Source organism: Muscardinus avellanarius (genome assembly GCF_963383645.1).
Source record: "Muscardinus avellanarius genome assembly, chromosome: 10".
Lineage (NCBI taxonomy): Eukaryota > Metazoa > Chordata > Mammalia > Rodentia > Gliridae > Muscardinus > Muscardinus avellanarius.
In genome coordinates, this window is record NC_137796.1 from 93,120,172 (window position 1) to 93,139,398 (window position 19,227).

Genomic DNA, 19,227 nt, shown 5'->3' on the forward strand with positions numbered 1-19,227 from the left:
CCACTATCACTCTTGGAAGAAGTCTTTCCTTAGCTCTAAAATATAATTCCCAAGATAAAACTTAAGACTATGAATAAACCAGACTTGCATCCTGTTCTCACCTCTGCCTCTAACTTGATCAGCCTGTCTCCTATGTGTCTCAGCTCCTCCTTCAAAAAAGTGAAGAAGATGTAGTGTCTGAGTCCAAAATACAATCTTCTCCTGTATGTGGAGGCCATTGCTGTTGGATTGCTAAATTCAGCAACATTCAAGATCCTGTGTGGTTGAGTGTGCTTTTCAAGGACATAAACACTGAAAGGTTTTTGTTGTTGTACCTGTTACATGAGATCCTGGATGCTACTTGATACTAGATTTTCACATTTAGGCCAAACTTTGAGGAATCTGATCAGAACTACATCAGCTCCATCTCGGCTTTGAAGATAATCACAAAAGGAGAGTGAATATTTTATAGATTCCTTGAGAAGGCTGTAACAGTGTAACTTTTTGTGTCATCAAGTTGGTCCAGATAGTTGGTCCAGATAGCTGGATGTTATTAACTGAAGTCATGTTGCTGATGCCTTGCCTCCATCAAGAGGAGAAGCAGTCAACCACCATCATCCTTTTCTGAACCTGAAGGCTCAGATCCCTGTGGCTGCGGCTTCTGCAGCCTACAAGTAACCCCAGCTCCTTTCACTGTTATTTCATAAGTCCTCCACTTACCTCTTACTTGTTATGGGTGCTCGAATCTGACTGTTCTGAACTACCATGCCCTCTGCAGACTGAATAGGATGCATGCTTATGATGTGTCTTATTAAAGGAAGATTTCAGACACATCTAGTCCTACCCGATAACTTCTCTGGCTCTTATCTAGAATGTGACTGGTATATTGGCATAGTCTATACCTCCTACCCCCATACTTCAATATAATGTTATATGATAATGTCTCTAAAATCCTAAGGGAATAGGGAAGAAGTGAGGTAGAGACATGAAACATTTAATATTTCTAAGACCAGTAGGTCTCCTCAGGCCCTCTTTAGATGAGAGAGCCACCTCAGTACAGACCAGCACTTCCAGGCTGGCTCTAAGACATGCAGGCGTCTAGTCCCTGTTCATAGGCCAATAAGCCTAACTGTGGAGCCCTGAATAATCATACGACTTTACAGCTCACTGAGTGAAAGTGGAAACATTTATAGAAACTCCCAGTCCAGAACACCATTTTTGTTTTTCTCATTTACTTGTTTGTCTGAAAAATCTCTTTGATAATCCCCTAGCCCTAGCCCAAGAAATACTGGCAGAGAGCCAGGCATCGTGGCACACACTTGTGATCTCAGCATTTGATAGGCTGAGACAGGAGTATCATGATTTGCTGATAACCTCAGCTACTTAGGCCCTTTGTTACTCAGTGAGACCCTGTTTCAAAATAAAGAATAAAAACTAGCGCTGGGAGTGTAGCTCAGAGGTAGAATGTCCCTGGGTTCCATCCCCAGTACAAAAAAAAAAAAGTATTGGCAGAAAGGTCCAAAGAAGGGGATAGTTAATTCACATAGTAATTACAGATGAAACCCAGGTTTTTTATCTTCCAAAGCCAGTTGCTTCAGGATGAGGCCAGTGACATTTATACCCTTAATGCATAAGCAGCCCAGTGTGGCTTTGCTTGGAGGAAGAAGTCACAAGTTTAGTGGAAAGATGACCAGTCAGAGCTATGTAGAGATTTATCTTTGCTCTAATCTCTCCCTTCCTTTATTAAATGCTTCTATTTGAAGGCATCTAGAAATAATTCCTTTGAGTAATTTTGAATCTTTTAAGATCTATTTAGCAAAGTACCAAGGAGGGTAGACACTGTAGAAAGAATTCCAACTTAAGGTGCCAGAATAGGGTTTGGCCAGTTGGAAGACAAGTGACTCAGGTAAACACTGATAAATGTTTCTAATTTATATTTGTTGGAAATGTTATGACTGTTCACATCTCAATAGTTGATTTCCTCTGTGTTGTTTGAATTATAGACTTCTAATGGTGTGTGCAGTTTTATGTTGGTATTGTGCCTAGCACAGTAAGAAGTGTGTGGTGCTTGTGGGTTTGTGCTTAAAATGTAGATGTTCTGGAATTTCAATTCTAAAGAAAATGCACATTAATATAAATCACCACTTAGTAATATGTATACACAGGATTAATAATTATATGGAAGCATGATTCAGGAAAGTAGATAACTTATTCATAAATATTTACTAAGCACTGTTATATATGTAAGACCATGTTGTAGCTACAGTGAGGGACACAAAAATGAAAAAGGGACGTAGTGCCTATATTCAAGAAACTTAGGATAGAGGAAGTATTGCAGCAAAAGGTAATGCCAGTTACATCCATGTCGATTACAAAAGGTCAGTAACCATCAGGATTATCTCTAAATTACAAACATGAAATTGCATTTGGTACTTCTGTCTCTTAGACTTTCCCAGTGGCAGGAAAGCCTGTTCCATCTTCAGTGGGAAAACTGATTCTCATATGTCTGGGATCAAGCCGAGGTGGAATTTGGGTTCCCCTACTATACTCCTAATTGTAAATGGGCTATTTGGGCCTATCTTAATTCAGTGAGCCTGTCTCTGTTCTGAAGATACAGAAGATATTACCTACCATTTTAGACCAAGGCTACTTGTTTCTCTGCATTTTATCTTTTTTCAGCTGAGGTATGAAATTTAAAATGAATAAATGTGTTCTGAGTAATATGTCTTTTATATCACATAGCATTGCCTTTATGAAGATCCATAGGAAAAGTTTTTTTCTAGGTCTCAGTACCAGAGAATGTGCTGATCCTAAGCAAAAACAAAACAGGTTTTTATCTTAGAAACACTGTGATTTTTGTAACTTACTGCTTTTCCCTCTTTGTCCTGGCTGCTAGAAGTCTCAACAAAACAATTCACCTCAAGCAACTACCTAAACCTGTATTTATTTAATTCTGTCTTTTTTCTTTGGAAATTGTCTCAAATCCTATTTTTGAAAAGTGATATTTTATTCTCTTACATCTTACCCAAGGCATTTAGAAACTGGGCTCGTATTTCCTAGGTTTGCATTAACTTCCACAAATACCTCAAATTATTGCTGATGGTTTTATTACACATTTGACCAATTCGTTCATATGGAAAGAACCCTTCATTTTTTTAAAGAGGAAAACTTCACACATATAGTCTTAACAGCTCAGGGCAGACTGTCGCTGCAGAATGAGCATTAGACCAGAAGCCAAAAGAAACAAGTTTGTAGAGATGAGGAAGAAGTTATACCACTGCAGGGAGCCTCTGGGCCACACTAAATATACTTCATACTGCAGGGAAGGGGTGCTGTGACAGCAAAGCCCACCACGGAGCTTGCTCAGTGAGCAGGCAGCCCCCACGATCCCTGAGAGCCACAGGCAGGTAGCCAAAGTGAAGAAAGTCTGTTCCATGCGGTCTGGTGCCCAGTGACAGACAAGACTCAATCATGAGGGAGCTGAGGAAGGCCCAGATGAAAAGAGTGTCGGAGTAACGTATAACTATAAGCCTTTGCCTCTGTCTGAATGCCTTCTGAGACCAAGTATAAATGGATGTCTGTTCATTGTTTTGTATTAATGTTCACTTAGGTGTCCTCTTGAAAACTTATTGAATAAATGTCTACAATAAATGGCTGCCTTTGATTTATGCCATAATTTGAAGGATGTCTTTCTGCTAAGAGAAAAGAATGTTTAAGAAGTTAAATCTGATCCTAGTAACTAAGTGAAAAGAGAATTTCAATCTCAGCTTCATTCCAGTTCACAGTGGTTCCCCACAGCATGGCCACCACCTGATATATGTCACTGCCATTGTCCCAGATGATGCTGGCTCTAATGCTAGGGTAGAATTGGCATTGGATACACCTGCTGCATGTGTTTCTGGTGAGACATTTGCCCCAGCTGAATGGTGGAAGAAATCTTGACAGTTTCCCTCCGCTGACACAGTTGTATGGGAGACAAACTACTTCTCTCATGATCTCCATCTGGACCTGAGAGTTAAATTAAGACAAAACATTGACAGGAGAAAAGTATACAGGTGTGTGTGTATGTACATGGGCATTTCCATAAGAGATGACCTGAAAAGTATCAAAACCCCAGTGCTTATATACCAGGCTGGACAGAGGAGCAGCTATGGAAAAGGAACTAAAATACATTGGATGCCCAAAGGACAGCAGACAATGAGAGATACTTTACAAAGTTCTCACGGAATTATCTCAGCCTCAACTCTCCGTCTCGTGATGAGAATGTTTCTTTCCTGCTGGTATAGGGAAGGCATCTTTCACATGGGGGTGTCATCACCCCCTTTCAGAAAGAAAGGGGAATCAGAGCACCCTCTCAATACAGTACCTAATATTTTTCAGGTGCCTTTAGCACAAAATATGGTAATGCCAAAAGGGGCATATTTACGGATGGTGTATTTTGTCGTGCTTCACAATGTTGGGTTTGGTTGTTGTTGTTGTTGTTTTCAGTACTGGGGATGGAACCCGGGGGCATTTTACCTCTGAGCTACACCCCCAGCCCTATTTTTTATTTTGAAACAAGTTCTCACTGAGTTGCAAAGGGCCTCACTAAGTAGCTGAGGCTGGCTATAAACCACAGTCCTCCTGTCTCAGCCTCCCAAATGCTGGGATTACAAGCATGTGCCACCGTGCCCGGCAGCACAATGTTGATTTTGATCCACTATTTTGGCATAAAGGGAGAGCTTCAGCTACTTCCACATGGCCCTTTTTTTTTTTTTTTTTTGCAGTACTGGGGGTACTTTTTTTTTTTTTTTCAGTACCAGGGGTATTCTACCTCCAAGCTACATCCTCAGCCCTAATTTTTATTCTTTAATTTGAAACAGAATCTCACTAGGTTGCAGAGGGTCTCACTAAGTAGATGAGGCTGGGCACAAACCTGAAATCCTCCTGTCTCAGCCTCAGAAGCACTGGGGTTACAAGCATGCGCCACCATGCCTGGCTTCCTTATGTCCCTTCTTACCATAACTGTCCCAACTTCATGGGCTATAGTCAGCATAGATATTTCATCATTTGCTAAGGATATGTTCTCAGCCCAGCTCAGGAAGAAAACTGTAGGGAGAACTACAGGATGAGTTCAGAAAACAAGTTCCAGGTAAGATGTTTCTATCACATGGATTTGTAAGGTTCTGCTTTATACAGTGGCATCCAAAAGCCTCAAGAATGCTAACTGCTTGGGATTACTATCTAGACTGTAAGTATCTAGATGTGTTTTCTGTAATATTTCTCTATTTTCTTTGAGTAAATGGCTATAAGCCTTTGGGGGAAAGCTAATATTCATGTGCAGGGTTCCATCACCATTCTTCCACAAGTTATCTGATCTCCCTGGTCTTCACAGTTAAGTCTGAGAAATTACTCAAGTCTGGCAATCAGACAAGAGGCTTTATTAATTTTTTTTGTGTGTGTGTGTGGTAGTGGAGTTCCTGGAAACCCTCCTACCTCCGGGCTACACTCCCAGACCTATTTGTATACTTTTTTTTTTTTAATTTGGAAACAGGGTCTCTTAAGCCAGCGAGGCTGACTTCAAACCTGCGCGATCCTCCTGTCTCCGCCTCCCAAGTGTGGGGATTACAAGCGTGCACCACCACGCCCGGCAGCTTTAAACCTTTAAGGGGGAAAAAGTCAAGTTTTCAGGTCATAAACCAGTTGAGGCATCTAGACTTTAAGGAAGGAGAATGAATACTCCGCACTTCAAGCAGGTAAAGGAATATAGCTAATCCTAACCCCATCATTCCACTGGGGTTCCAAGATAGATTCTTAAACCTTCTCTGAGGCAGTAGAACTCTGGAGGAGGATGCTGTTGTGTGTGTAAAGGTCTGGGGCCAGAGGTCAAGGAGAGAAGAGAGACCTAAATGGCTTTAAAGATTGCTTGGGTACAGGAGCATACAGCCAGTAGAGCATGTAGGTGTGCTTGGCATGGAGGTTGTGAAATTATCAGTAAAGAAGCCAACTTTCAAGAAATCACTCTATCCTGGACCAGTGTGGCCTAGCTAAAACCACTCCCAACACCAGGGAGGGGAACGGCAACACCTGCAGGTACAAGACAAGAGTTAACGCACCAGCAGGGCGTGGTGGCACACGCTTGTAATCCCCGCACTTGGGAGGCGGAGACAGGAGGATCATGCAGGTTCTAAGCCAGGCGCTCTGGCTTCAGAGACCCTGTTTCCAAAAATTAAAAAGTATAAAATAGGTCTGAGAGTGTATCTCGGAGGTAGAAGGGCTTCCAGGAACCCCAGTACCACCAAAAAAAAAAAAAAAATAGAGTTAACACACTTCAAGGGAGAGTAGAAGATTGGCAGGCTTCCCTTTCAGTTACCTAAACCCACAGAGCTCCTGTACAGTGTAATGAGGGGGAGACTCAGGAGTGTAATACTAAGCTGGAGGTGGTGGCACATGCTTGTAATCCCAGTACTTGGGAGGCTGAGATAGGAGGATAGCAGATTTGCAGCCAGCCTCAGCTACTTAGGCCCTCCACAACTTAGTGTAACCCTCTTTCAAAATAGAGAATAAAATCAGGCTGAGGCTGTAGCTCAAAGGTAGAATGCTTCTGGGTTCCATTCCAGTACTGGGGGGAAAAAAGCATAATAGTAGGCTTCCTAACAACAATACCTGTGAGGGTTAACAAATGAGTCTGTACTTGGACCCAAGGGTCTCCAGCAGGATGTAGCTGGCTATTGCAGTAGAAAGACCCTGGATTGTGTGTCCAAAATCCTCGATTCTAATTAGACTCTGCCATTCAATAATAGTCAAAATATTTGGCCTCTCTGGGTTTTGGAATTGGATGAGTGGTTCCCAACCTTTTCCCCAAAAGAGGCCTAAAGATCCTTACTGAGAAGAGCTGACTGAGAAAATATATTGGTGCCAAGTCCATTTATAAACTTCTTGCCAAAACTACCCTTTTGCCATGATTCTGATACTTGCATGTTGCCAAACCTTTGATTTGAAAATAGCAATACATGTAAGTGCCAACACATGGGGCACTTGCCAGGTCCTAGGCATTGTGCTGATGCTTTGTGAGTACTGTTGGTTAATCCTCGCAAGCATCCTAAGGCCGTATTTCCATTTAAAAACTAAGAAGCTGAAGCTGAGAGCTATTAAGTGGCTTCTTCAAGCACATATAGCAAAAAGTGACAGTTCTGAAGTTTAAACTTAGATCTTTCTCAGATTCCCAATTTGTAGCCACCATATTTTACTACTACAATAGTATCTCCAGTTCTAACATCCTAAGTCTGTAACCTTATTGACGAGAAGAAGGCAGGAGGGGCAGAAGGGAACTTAGGTGATGCGAGTCCATTTTGGATTCTTCTCTGTGGGGTGAGAAGGAATTTGGGAGTCACTAGGACCAGGCTCTGCCATTCTTTCAGTCAGTGGGTCCTTCCTGAGTCCCTTAGTACAGTAAACACCAAATCACATGCTGCGGAGTTAAGAGATGTATCTGAATCCATCTTCTTGAGGGCTTATAGTCTAGAAATTGAGGTGAAGACCAGATCTTGAAATCCAGTTGCAGCTTAGAAGCAAGAATTTATGATCCATGTATTTCTGTCCCTTTCTTAATAGGGGTGTGACAGACAAGGTAGAAGACATAATGTTGTCCCTCACATAGGAACAGTAATGCTTGAAGACAAAGATCACTGACCCTGCAGCCAAACATCCCTGATCTTACATATTGGCTCTATCAACAGATGTAACTGTGGGTAATGTCATCAGAAGTTACATTCAATACTCTAGAAAATGAGAATAAGAGTGTCTGCCTGTATTTCCTGGGGCTACTATAACAAATTATCACCAACTTGGTGGCTAAAACTAACAGATTTATTCCCAGTTCTGGAAGCCAGAGGTTAGAAATCAAGGTTTCAGCCAGGTGTGATGGCACATGTTTGTAATCCCAGCACTTGGGAGGCTGAGACAGAAGGATTGTGTAGGTTCGAAGCCAGCCTCAGCTACTTAGTGAGGCCCTCAGCAACTCAGGGTCTCAGTGAGACCCTGTTTCCAAATAAAGTATAAAAAATAGGTCTGGGAGTATAGCCCGGAGGTAGAAAAAAAAAAAACCTGGGTTCCACCCCCCAGTACCACAAAAATAAAGGAAGAAAGAAAGAAGAAAGAATGAAAGAAAGAAAGAGAGAAAGAAAGAGGAGGTGAAAAAAGAAATCATGGTGTCATCAGGGACACACTTCCTCTCAAGGCTCTACAGGAAGGCCTTCTTGCCTCTTCCAGCCCCTGGTGGCTCTTGGTGTAGACTTGTGAAAGTATAAAACAATCGCTGCCTCCGTTTTAGCATTCTCTAGAATGCTGTGTCTGTGAGTGCCATTGACTGTTTCTTGTTAAGGACCCTGCCATTGGATTCAGGCCACCTTAATTCTGTCTGATCTCACCTTGACACTTAATCACAGTTACAAAGACTATTTTTTAAATTAAGGTCACATTCTGAGCATCATGGTGGTGCACACTTGTAATACCAGCATTTGGGAGGCTGAGACAGGAGGATCGTGGTTCACGGATAGCCTCAGCTACTACTTAGTGAGGCCCTCTACAACTTAGTGAGACCCTGTTTCAAAAGATGGGTTGGGCCAAGTGAAACAGGCTCTGGGTGGGCTCTGCTAAGCTTAGCCAGACTCTGGACAGCAAAGACCCCACCCCAGACTTTGAATCCCCCACCCCAAGCAGTGCCCATTTCTTAAAATGAAAAGCAAGCCAGTGGACATGTCGAAGAAAATACTAGACTATTTATTGCAAAGTTACATTGATGGTTTGGGAGGCAAGTGGTCAGGCTCCAGAGAGCCTGTCTGTAACAGGAATCAAAGAACAATAGAAGGAAAGAAAAAGGGGGTGTGAAGGACTAGGGATGTAGTTCAATGGTAGAACACTTGCATAGCATACAGAGGCCTTGGGTTCTATTCCAAGGAAGGAAGGAGAGAAGGAAGGAAGGAAGGAAGGAAGGAAGGAAGGAAGGAAGGAAGGAAGGAAGGAAGGAGCTGGTGTTCATAAACAGCCATTTATTCCAACTATTCTTCTGCTCCTGGGCCCTTCCCTCGCAAGGAAAGCACTTTTACTGTGTGATTCTCATCTCTTTTGGGGCAGTGCTTGCAATGCCTTCCCTAGGCTGAGATCTCAGATGAACACAAAGGAATTTCAGGCACCTAGAGCATCTCCAGCACTTGGCAGAAGTCTATCTGTATGAGAAGCCAGGCCCAAGCTGGAGATCAGGTCAGTCCCTCCTCTGGGCCAGGAAGTACAGACCTGTCCTTTCAGCCCAGCATGGGGCAGCTGAGGGCAGAGGGGCAGTGCGAATTCTAGCAGCTCTGCTTCACCGTCCCTTTAGGATTAGCCGGGTTTTTCCATCTCCAATGAGGAACCTACAAAAAAAAAAAAAATTATGCTGTGAAGTCTCTGAGCTCCTGGAGGAAAGACCCAGTCTTTCATTATAAGTCTCCAAGCCCCAGGTCCTCAGGGAGTCAACATCCTCAGCTCGCCCAGCCTTAGTAGAGCCATGGGCAGGGGGAGATGTCATCTCCTCTTTGTTTCTAGCCCTTTTCCTGGAGATGCTCATCACTGCCACTCTTAAAGCAGCAGACAGCTGAACCACAGGTGGGGTCCTGAGGCCCCTGGATGCAAAGAAGTGTGGTGTGAGCAGTCTAGATCAGTCCCTCTCAGAGAGTGCAAGGCGGGCCCAACTCCTACCAAATCCAGGTGGTGATCCCTGCTCCTGGAGCCAAAAAACAGGAGGTAAGAAGAGAGCCCAAGGGAAAAAAGTCAAGTAGGACAGAGGGGACCTTCACTTTTTCTGCCTGGAATCCACTTGGCCTGATAGTATCAACCTTTTAACTGCTCTGTTCACACCATTTGGTGCAAATGCCATCTCCTGGCATGCATCTCCTAAGGGGGCCATTACATGGTCTTCCTATGTAGATGGGGCCCCCTGGGTTCACATGCTACCCCCAGGGGAACTGCTTCTTCTCACTCTTGCCCTACTGGCAGTTGTTCAGGTAAGCTGGCCTTGGCCCCACACCAAGGGACACACACTCAGCCAATGAGTTCTGATACCTCAGCTACGGTGACTGATTCAAGCTGGACACATGACCCAGGCTGGGCCAGTCCAAACCAATGAACATCAGACACAGGACTTTTGCTAGAGCTGTGTTCTTCTTCCTCTGGAGTTAACAAGCTGCTTGGATATCAGCATAGAATGCCCAGTGGGCAGCTGTGCCTCTGTTGGAGAGTCCATCTGGGCATGGAGCCCACACAGAGCCTGTGAGAAGGCCAGGTCCTAAGGCCCTTGGCTGAGCACCACCTGGATCCAGTGCTAGCTGTGACCTCCTCAGTCATGGGAGCCGATGAATCCCCCAGAGACTTGCAGCCAAAGGTCCTAGATAAAGACATATTCTTTCCCCTAAGAAGATCCCATCCTTCTTTCTCTCAACCCAAGTGACAGAGCCGGGCGTTGGTGGTACATGCTTGTAATCCCAGCATTTGGGAGGCTGAGACAGGAGGATCATGGTTCGTGGACAGCCTCAGCTACTTAGGCCCTTTGCTACTCAGTAAGACCCTGTTTCAAAACAAAGAATAAAAAATAGGACTGGGGGTATAGCTCAGATGAAAATGCCCCTGGATTCCATCCCTAGTACCACAAAAATAAATAAATAAATAAATAAATAAATAAATAAATAAATAAACCCAAGTGACAGCCCAGTCATCTAGCCTGGGCCTCTATGGTGCTGTCACCAAGGGCCCATTAGAGGGGCCAGTGGCCCTGGGCCGCACTCTTACCTAACAAGCAGTCCCACCAGCAGGCCAGCCAGCAGTGGGCCGATCCAGTAGACCCAGTGGAAGTCCCAGTGGTTGGCCATCACAGCAGGCCCAAAGGCACGAGCGGGGTTCATGCAGGCTCCAGAAATAGTACCTCTGCGAACACACGGCCACAGTCACCAGGGTCCCAGAGAGGCCATTAGCACTAGACAGCCAAAGCATGGCTCCTCCCTGGACACTTGGCCTGCCACTCCCCACACACCCTTCTGGAAGAGCAGCCTGCACGGAGTGCCTGCTGGGTGATGTCAGGAAGGCAAAGTCCACAAGGCGATGTCAGTCCACTGTTGGCCTGGAGCCACCCGCCCTAGATTCAAACCCCAGCCCAGCTAGCTCTCACCCCGTGGCCTTTGCTTAACTCTGTGCTTCCACTGGAATGAATAAGACAATGGTACAGAGCTCGTGCCTCACACATAGTTAATGTACAACGAGCATTAACCGTAATCTAGCTGGCCCAGTTGATGCCCTCGTTGCACCACAAACTTGGGGCCCAGAATCTTCTGGATGGAGACCATCCCCTGGGTGCAGCTTTCAAGTTCTGGTATCTGTATCCTTACCCCACGCACTCGGGCTGGGATCCTGCCGACCTGTCCCACCCTGTGTCCAAGTCACAGGATGGTAGATTCCATAGGCTTGTCAATGGAGCCAAGGCCACTAGGGGGCAGCAAAGCATCGCCACCACTTCATAGACACATTTTCCCCAAATGGCCCTTGACAGGCTACACCTCCCAGACTCCCAAAGTGAGACCTGACCCGGGAGAGAGGCTAGAGTTGGTTCTGTGCCCAAAAGGGAAGAATTGGGCCTTAGGACACCCCCCCCACCCTCGTCAGCAGAATGGGCTCTGGTCCCATATCTGTGTTTGACTTGCCCATGACCTTAATTAAGTCACTCCATCCTTCCAGAGCCTCAGGAAATAATCCCTGACCCAACCTCAAAATACCCAGTGGGTGGGGATGCTCTTCATAAGCCTAAAGCTACAGCCTGCAGGGATATTTTTGTTTACACCACAAAAACTGGGAAACTAGGCATAAAAAATCCAGATTTCTTACTTGCCCTGAATGAAATTATAAGGGCCACCCCAAACTTGGGATCTCACACAGTCATAATTGATTAGAGCCTCCGAATCAGCACAGCCCGCTCCCCCATCTGCAGCACCTTCCTGGCTGGCCCCGGCTGGCTGTTGAGTCTGTGAACCCCAGGCCTGCCCTCCAGAGCTGAGACCACCCAAATCTACACAGTAGCGGTAGCCCCTCACCCACCCAGGGACACTCACCCTGCCAGGATATCCACAGTGACGGACAGGCCGATGCAGAACGGAGCCAGGGGCCCCTTGGTCCTCTGGTTGATGGCGCCCATGCACACAGCCAGGACCAGCAGGGTCGTCAGGATGAGCTCCGCCCCCAGCGCCCTGGCCACCTGCCCCTGCTCCTGCACGGTCACAAATGCAGCTCCAGATGCATTCCAGAACTTCTCCTCAGGACTCACTGCCTGCAGAGAGAAGAGGCTCCCAGCGTGGAGGCCTAAAAATGCATGCAGGCCTGCCCCCTTGAGATCAAGAGCCAGTCCGTTTGGGATACAGCAGGTCCATCTCCCAGCTCTACAGGGTTTTTTGTTTGTTTTGCTCTGGAGACATTTGAACCCAGAGACATTTTTACCTCCAAGCTACATCCCCACATCCCCAGCCCTTTTCATTTTTAAAAAGTATTTATTTATTTATTTTTGAGATATTGGAGATTGAACCCAGGGGCACTCTACCTCCAAGATATACTCCTAGCCCTATTTTTTTTTTTTTTTTTTTTTTTTTAGTTCTTTACTTTGAAACAGGATCTCACTAAGTTGCAGAGGGCCTCTCTAAGTAACTGAGGCTGGCTGCAAACCTGGGATCCTCCTGTCTCAGCTTCCCAAGTACCAGGATTACAAGCGTGCGCCACCACACTCAGCTTCATTTATTTTTTATTTTGAAACAAGGTCTCACTAAGTTGCTGAGGCCAACCTTGAACCTGCAATCCTCCTGTCTTAGCTTCCCATGGGATTGCAATTGTATACCACCATGCCCAGCTATAAAGCCCACATCTTTAAGGATCTCTGGGTTGAACTAAGACTTAAGGGCAAAAGACGAGGAAGAATTGGGGTAGAGAAAGACAAAAGAAGGGAGGAAAAAGGAAGGAGGGAAGGAGTCATCCAAGGAGATATATTAGAGCTATAAGAATGCTGCGACTCAGGGCTAGGGATGTAGCTCAGTGTTAGAGCACCTGCTTAGGATGCTCGAGGCCCCGGGTTCTATCCCTAGGGCCAATAAATAAATAAATAATAAATAAATAAACATGTATGTGCAACTAAGAAAAGGAGCCAGCTTTCTTGATTAAATGGGGGGATTTCAAATGTAAATTGTGTATCAACTCCAATCAAAGATAACTGAATTTAAAGATAGGCAAACTTCTGGGAGTGATAGTGCACACCTGGAATCCCAGTACTTGGGAAGCTGAGGAGGAGAATTTCGGGTTCAAAGCCAGCCTCAGAAAATTAGTTGAAACCCTCTGCAACTTAGCAAGACCCTGGTTTAAAATAAAAATAGAGCCAGGCGTGGTGGCGGCACGCTTGTAATCCCCGCACTTGGGAGGCGGAGACAGGAGGATCATGCAGGTTCGAAGCCAGCCTCGCTGTCTTAAGAGACCCTGTTTCCAAATTTAAAAAATTTATAAAATAGGTCTGGGAGTGTAGCCCAGAGGTAGAAGGGTTTCCAGGAACCCCAGTACCACCAAAAAAATTTAAAAATAAATAAAATAAATAAAAATAGAAAGGGCTAGGGATGAAGCTCAGAGGTGGAATGCCCCTGGGTTCCATTCCCAATACCACAAGAATGAATGAATGAATGGCAAACTGGAAAACACACAGAGGCATCTGCTCAGTTTTTCAAGAATAACTATCTGATAACCTCAGATATTTACAGGAGGGATTAACAGTGAATGAATGAACGAATGAGCAAATAAAAACATAGCAGGACTATCCAAATTTATTCCAAAGCAAAATATGGGCTTGAGAAGAGAAATGCCAAGCTGTGAATTGCTTCCTGGTCTGTCCAGGAAATAGCTGTGCCCAAATATGGACAGAACAGGGTAGGTTGGGAGGGAACCAAAGGCCCTTTGAGTGGCCCCTGCCCAGCAGAAAAGGGCCACCCAATTCCACTGGCGGAAAGAGCAAAGAGTTGGACATTTCCCCTCTCCCCTGCCCCTCTGCACTCCCAGCAGCCCCATCATAGCCGAAACCACCAGCCCAGCCCCCTTGGGGTCACCCACCTTGGCAAAGGCAGCGCCGATCAGACCCCCGCACAGCTGGGAAATCCAGTAGGGAAGGAGCATCATCACGTTGAGGCCTCCGACGAGCAAGGCCGCCAGCGACACCGCAGGGTTAAAGTGTCCACCGCTATAGCCCGCAAGAGCAGAAGACAGCCGTGAGCCCAGGCCAGGGCTGACCACCAGCTGTCCCCTGAAAGAACACCCTGAGAAGTAGCCAGGTCCCAAATAAGAGATCCTAATTAGTTGAGCTGCTCAGCCATTAAATTCCAATTTTTTATCTGCAAAGGTGATGCGTGTACAATTGAGAGTAAAGGTTCCGGCTGGGAATGGCCCTGGGAATCTGGGGTGAAGCAGGAGGTTCCGGAGCAGGTTAGGTCGGGAGAGAGATTTGGGGTTGGGGATGCGGAGGGGAATTAGACAAGTCAGAACCTAGGGTCAGAGGGCAAGTCAAGCTGGCAGCCCCTCGGCTGATCCAAGCCCCAGAGCCAGGCAGACCCTGTTACCGCATCAGGATCCCATCTTGTCCCACTCTGATGAAGGAATTATTCCCAGAGGCTGGCCTGTTAACTCCCTCAGGTCCCCAGGAATGGCTACCCTCATAAGAGGAAAAGTGATCCCAAGACACCTCATGTCACACAAGAACAAAAGTGCCCCTCGGATGTTAAGAGCTCACTAATGGGCCCGGCTTCTCCCCTCACCACTCATGCACGCACATGTGCACGTGTACACACACACAGACACACACACCTCAAGACCAGCCACCCCCAGCTCCTCTGGGCCAGCTCACCCGTCTGTGTGAGCTTCAGATTTCAAAGCACCAGCCAACATAAGGCAGGAAGGGAGGTGGCCTGGCCCCTGTGGCTTCAGGAGAGGAGGTGGGGTGGGCAGTTCTCTAGGAAGAGCCAGACTCCTCCCAGACCACTGGCTTCTCCTTTCTCTTCACACCTGCTCTAAGCAGGGACTGTTACCCAGGGCAGGGCTCCAACAGGAGAGGGCTGGGTGCCAGAAAACCACACGTGTTCTAGACCAATTCCACACTTCCTAACAGCAAAACCATCATGACGCCTTCTAAGTTTGCCCATTCCGTGTTCACTCCGCAAATATTTACTGAACACTAACTACGTGTCAGGTGCCATACACGGTGTCTTACACACCTTATCCCAAACCCATTCAACAACCTCGAAGTCAATGCCTGGTATGCAGTAGGTGCTAAATAAGTACTAGGTGGGAAGGCCAATGATTGAATGAAAAGTTGATGTCTCAAAAGAGACAGTGCTGCTGGAGGGATAGTCTCCCAGTCTGTTCAGCCAGCCTGGCCTGGGTTTCCAACCAGCTCTGCTGAATAGCTATGTGGCCTGGAGCAAGTTACATAACCTCTCAGTGTCTCCTTCATCTCTATCCTGTTGCACAGATGAAGTGAATCAGTGCATGCACAGCACATAGTACCCTCTGTATACTCAGCACTCAAATAGTACTGTCTGTATACACCGCACCCCCAAAATTTCAGCTATTATGATTACCCACATTCACACCCCTGCACACAGAGAGGCTCCATGTCTGAGAAGAAACAAAGGCTGCATTCAGTCCCAGGCTCATCTGAACAGAAGATCATGGGCTTTTCATTCCACTCACAGCCTCCCTTGGTCACTTAAAGAGATGTTAAGGGCTGGAGATGTAGCTCAGAGGTAGAGCACTTACCTAGCATGCATGAGGCCCTGACTTCAATCCCTAGTACCACAAGAAAGGAGGAGGAAGAGAAGACAGAGGAAGAAGAAGAGGAGAAGAAGGAAGAGGAGGAAGAAGAGGAGAAGGAGGAGGAGGAACAGGAGGAGGAAGATGATAAGAAAAAAAATATATATATATGCATATATATGCAGAATGGTGGCACATCCCTCTAATCCCAGTTCTTGGGAGGCTGAGACCAAAGGATTGCACATTCAAGGACAGCCTCAGCCACTTAGCGAGGTCCTCAGCAATTTAGCAAGACCCTGCTTCAAAATTTTAAAAATACAATAGGGCTGGGGGTGTGGCTTGGAGTAAAACTCCCCTGGATTAAATTCCCAGTCACACACACACACACACACACACACACACACACACACACACACACGAGATGCTAAAGTTCTCTTTCTGTTCTTGTTTTTCTAAGCAGTATTTCAATTTCCTCACTCAGATCCCTCTCTTTCTTTTTTCCTTTCTACTGGGGATTGAACCCAGGGGTGTTCTACCTGAGCTACACCCCCAGCCCTTTTTATTTTTTATTTTGAAAGAGTCACACTAAGTTGCTGAGGGTCTGGCTAAGTTGCTGAGGCTGGCTTTGAACCTATGATCCTCCCATCTCAGTCTCCCAAGTACAGGTGTGCACCACCACATCTGGCTCAGATCTATTTTTTGAAGTGAAATTAAACACAGATCAGTCATGCTTCCAATCAATCTGCCTGGTGGCCCAGGCAAGATATCCATCATTATGATTGGCTCTCCTGGGAACACCCCCCCACCAACCACCCCACAGTCCTCCCCATGGCACACCCATCCAGATGAGGACCAAGCAGGAAGGATGTCTCCCACCTCTGCCCTCTTCTCTGGGCACCTCTTGGCAGGCAGCCGGCACCCGTATATGCAAGTGGGAAGACAACTCATGGGTCAGTTCTCCAAAACATCTCTGCTTTCTCTAAACCACCTCCAGATGTCACAGGAACACAGCGATGAGCGCCTACGGAGCCCCTGATACGTGCGTAGCATTTCACAGCACTTAATCCTAACGTACCCTGATGAGGCCCTTGGGTCTAGACGCTGGAGCCACACAGATTGCACTTGACTCGGGCTCCACCAACTTCTAGCCCCATAACCTTGGACAGACGATCTGGCCTTTTTCTTTTATCAATATAAAATGGAGACAACAGGACCCACCCCAGTGGTAGACATCTGAAACTTGCTTGTAGTGCCTGAACACGGTTAACATTATATCCATATTGACTTCGGGGGGGAGGGCATTATAACAGCATGTTGGTCCCATTTTATAGGTGGGGAACTTTGGGTTTAGAAAACCACTTACACAAAGCCACAGACAGAGCTGGTGGGCTGCAGAGCTCAGAGATGGCCACGGGCAGGCTGGCCTCTCACCCCACACTGCCATTCTGAGTGTGCGCCCAGGGGTGCCTGCTGATGGCTTTGCACCCCACCCCCAGACCTCGGAGTCGGCACCGCGCTGAAGGCTCAGGGCAGGTCTCACCTGATATTCCCCAGCGTGGCGATGATGAGTCCCAGGGCCAGCCCGTGGGCCAGGGCGGGCTGCAGCAGCCCAGTGTCCGGACTGTTCTCAATGACCGACAGGCACCCGATGAAAATGAAGAGGGCAGAGCCCAGCAGCTCCACCAGGCAGGGCTGCGCGAACCGCTCGAACCAGCTCACAGGGCTCCCACCAGCCATGCTCGGCTCCCTGGCTTTGCAGTTGTGGGACTCAGCGTCACACATAGGAACCTGCCGTAATGGGAAGGAGAGAGGAGAGACGGGTGGTCCCCGGCCCCCAGCCTCAAATGCACACCCAGCCAGCCGTCGCCCTGCCAGGCTGCAGCGGAAGATGGGGCAGTGGGCTCACCTCTCCAGACATCGGGGCGCGCAGGCTCAAGGCCTGGGCTTCTGCCAGAGCCACCGGGAAACCCGACCGGCTGTCCTGCACGCGCTAATCTCGGAGCCGAGGACCACTGATCCCGCTACAGGCTCTGCCCCTTTTAAAGGGCAGCAGAAGCACATTGAAGGTGTCTAGAAAGCAATAAAGCTGAGTGGGAGGTGGCCCTGAGGCCCAGAAAAGGAAACTTTTTGTTTTTAATCTCAGCAGGACTGGGTGGGGGTGGGGGGTCAAGGTTTGCCGGGCTTTCTGCCAACCAGTGAAAAGGTGCTGGCTGCTTGCATCATCCTAGGAAGAGATGGAAGGCCCAGCTCCCCGCGGTCCAAAGGCGACCAGCATAAGTATGAGGAGAGCCCCACAGGGTGGGGACTACACGGGTTAAGTAAAAGCAAACTCTTCTCCAATTACTTTCTCACAATGTCCATGGACGCCTACCACCTGTGACCTTGACGCCTGTGCTCAACCTGAGAGCCTGATCCGGGACCAAGTGTGTAGCCATGACCCCCCCCCACTCCGTGACCATTGGCATAGGCGGTGAGAGGTTGTCTTTGGAAACAGGCTACTGGGGCTCTTCCCCCTGGGAGCTGGGAATGGAGCGCAGGGCTCTCCGCCTCTAGCCCCAGCCCAGGCTGCCTGGACTCAAGTCTCGGCTCTGCGGGGAACCAGCATGTCACTGAGCCTGTAACTGAACTGTTTCATCTCTTTGCACCTTCATTTTCTCATCTGTGAATGACAGAAATCAAGCCAGTCATAAAGTCTTAATGAGGTTCAAATTACTTAGTATATAGAAAGTGTTCGCAACAGTTTCAGGCACGCGATACATACAATACCAGCATCCACTCACTTGAAATATGCTAATAAAATGGCACCTAAGTACTAGTGTTCATTAATTTAGAATATACAAGTAGGTGTGTGTGTGTGTGTGTGTGTGTGTGTGTGTGTGTGTGTGTTGCTGGGGATTAAATATAGGGGTATTCTACCACTGAGCTACCCTTTCAACCCTTTTTATTTTTTTATTATTATTTTTTATTTTTTTGTGGTACTGGGGTTCCTGGAAGCCCTTCTACCTCTGGGCTACACTCCCAGACCTATTTTTACATTTTTATTTGGAAACAGGGGCTCCTAAGCCAGCGCGCGGCTAGCTTCGAACCTATGCGATCCTCCTGTCTCTGCCTCCCAAGCGCGGGGATTACAAGCGTGCGCCACCACGCCCGACAACGCTTTTTATTTTTTATTTTGAAGCATAATCTTGCTAAGTAACTGAGGGTCTCATTAAGTTCCTCAGACTAACCTCAAACCCGTGATCCTCCTGTCTCAGACTCCCGAGTACTGGGATTACAGGTGTGTGTACGCCCGGCTGGGTATCACTACTATTTATTAATCACTCTCTAGGTGCCAGACACTAGAGTAAGGGCCTTGAATGTATTATCTCATTTTAACCTCACAATAGCTCCATAAAGGACGTACTATATTTTACAGCTCGTTTA

General features: G+C 46.9%; 1 protein-coding gene across 1 annotated transcript; it reads right to left on the bottom strand.

Annotated features, from left to right (window-relative positions):
* Positions 1 to 9,220: 9,220 nt before the first annotated feature.
* Positions 9,221 to 17,586, bottom strand: AQP8 (aquaporin 8; the record flags this gene model as incomplete). The annotated part of the gene is made up of 5 exons (XM_080703920.1): positions 9,221 to 9,368; positions 10,780 to 10,914; positions 12,090 to 12,304; positions 14,113 to 14,239; positions 17,345 to 17,586. 5 exons carry the CDS (start codon positions 17,584 to 17,586, stop codon positions 9,320 to 9,322), a joined length of 768 nt encoding a protein of 255 aa, XP_080560046.1. The 3' UTR covers positions 9,221 to 9,319.
* Positions 17,587 to 19,227: the final 1,641 nt, after the last annotated feature.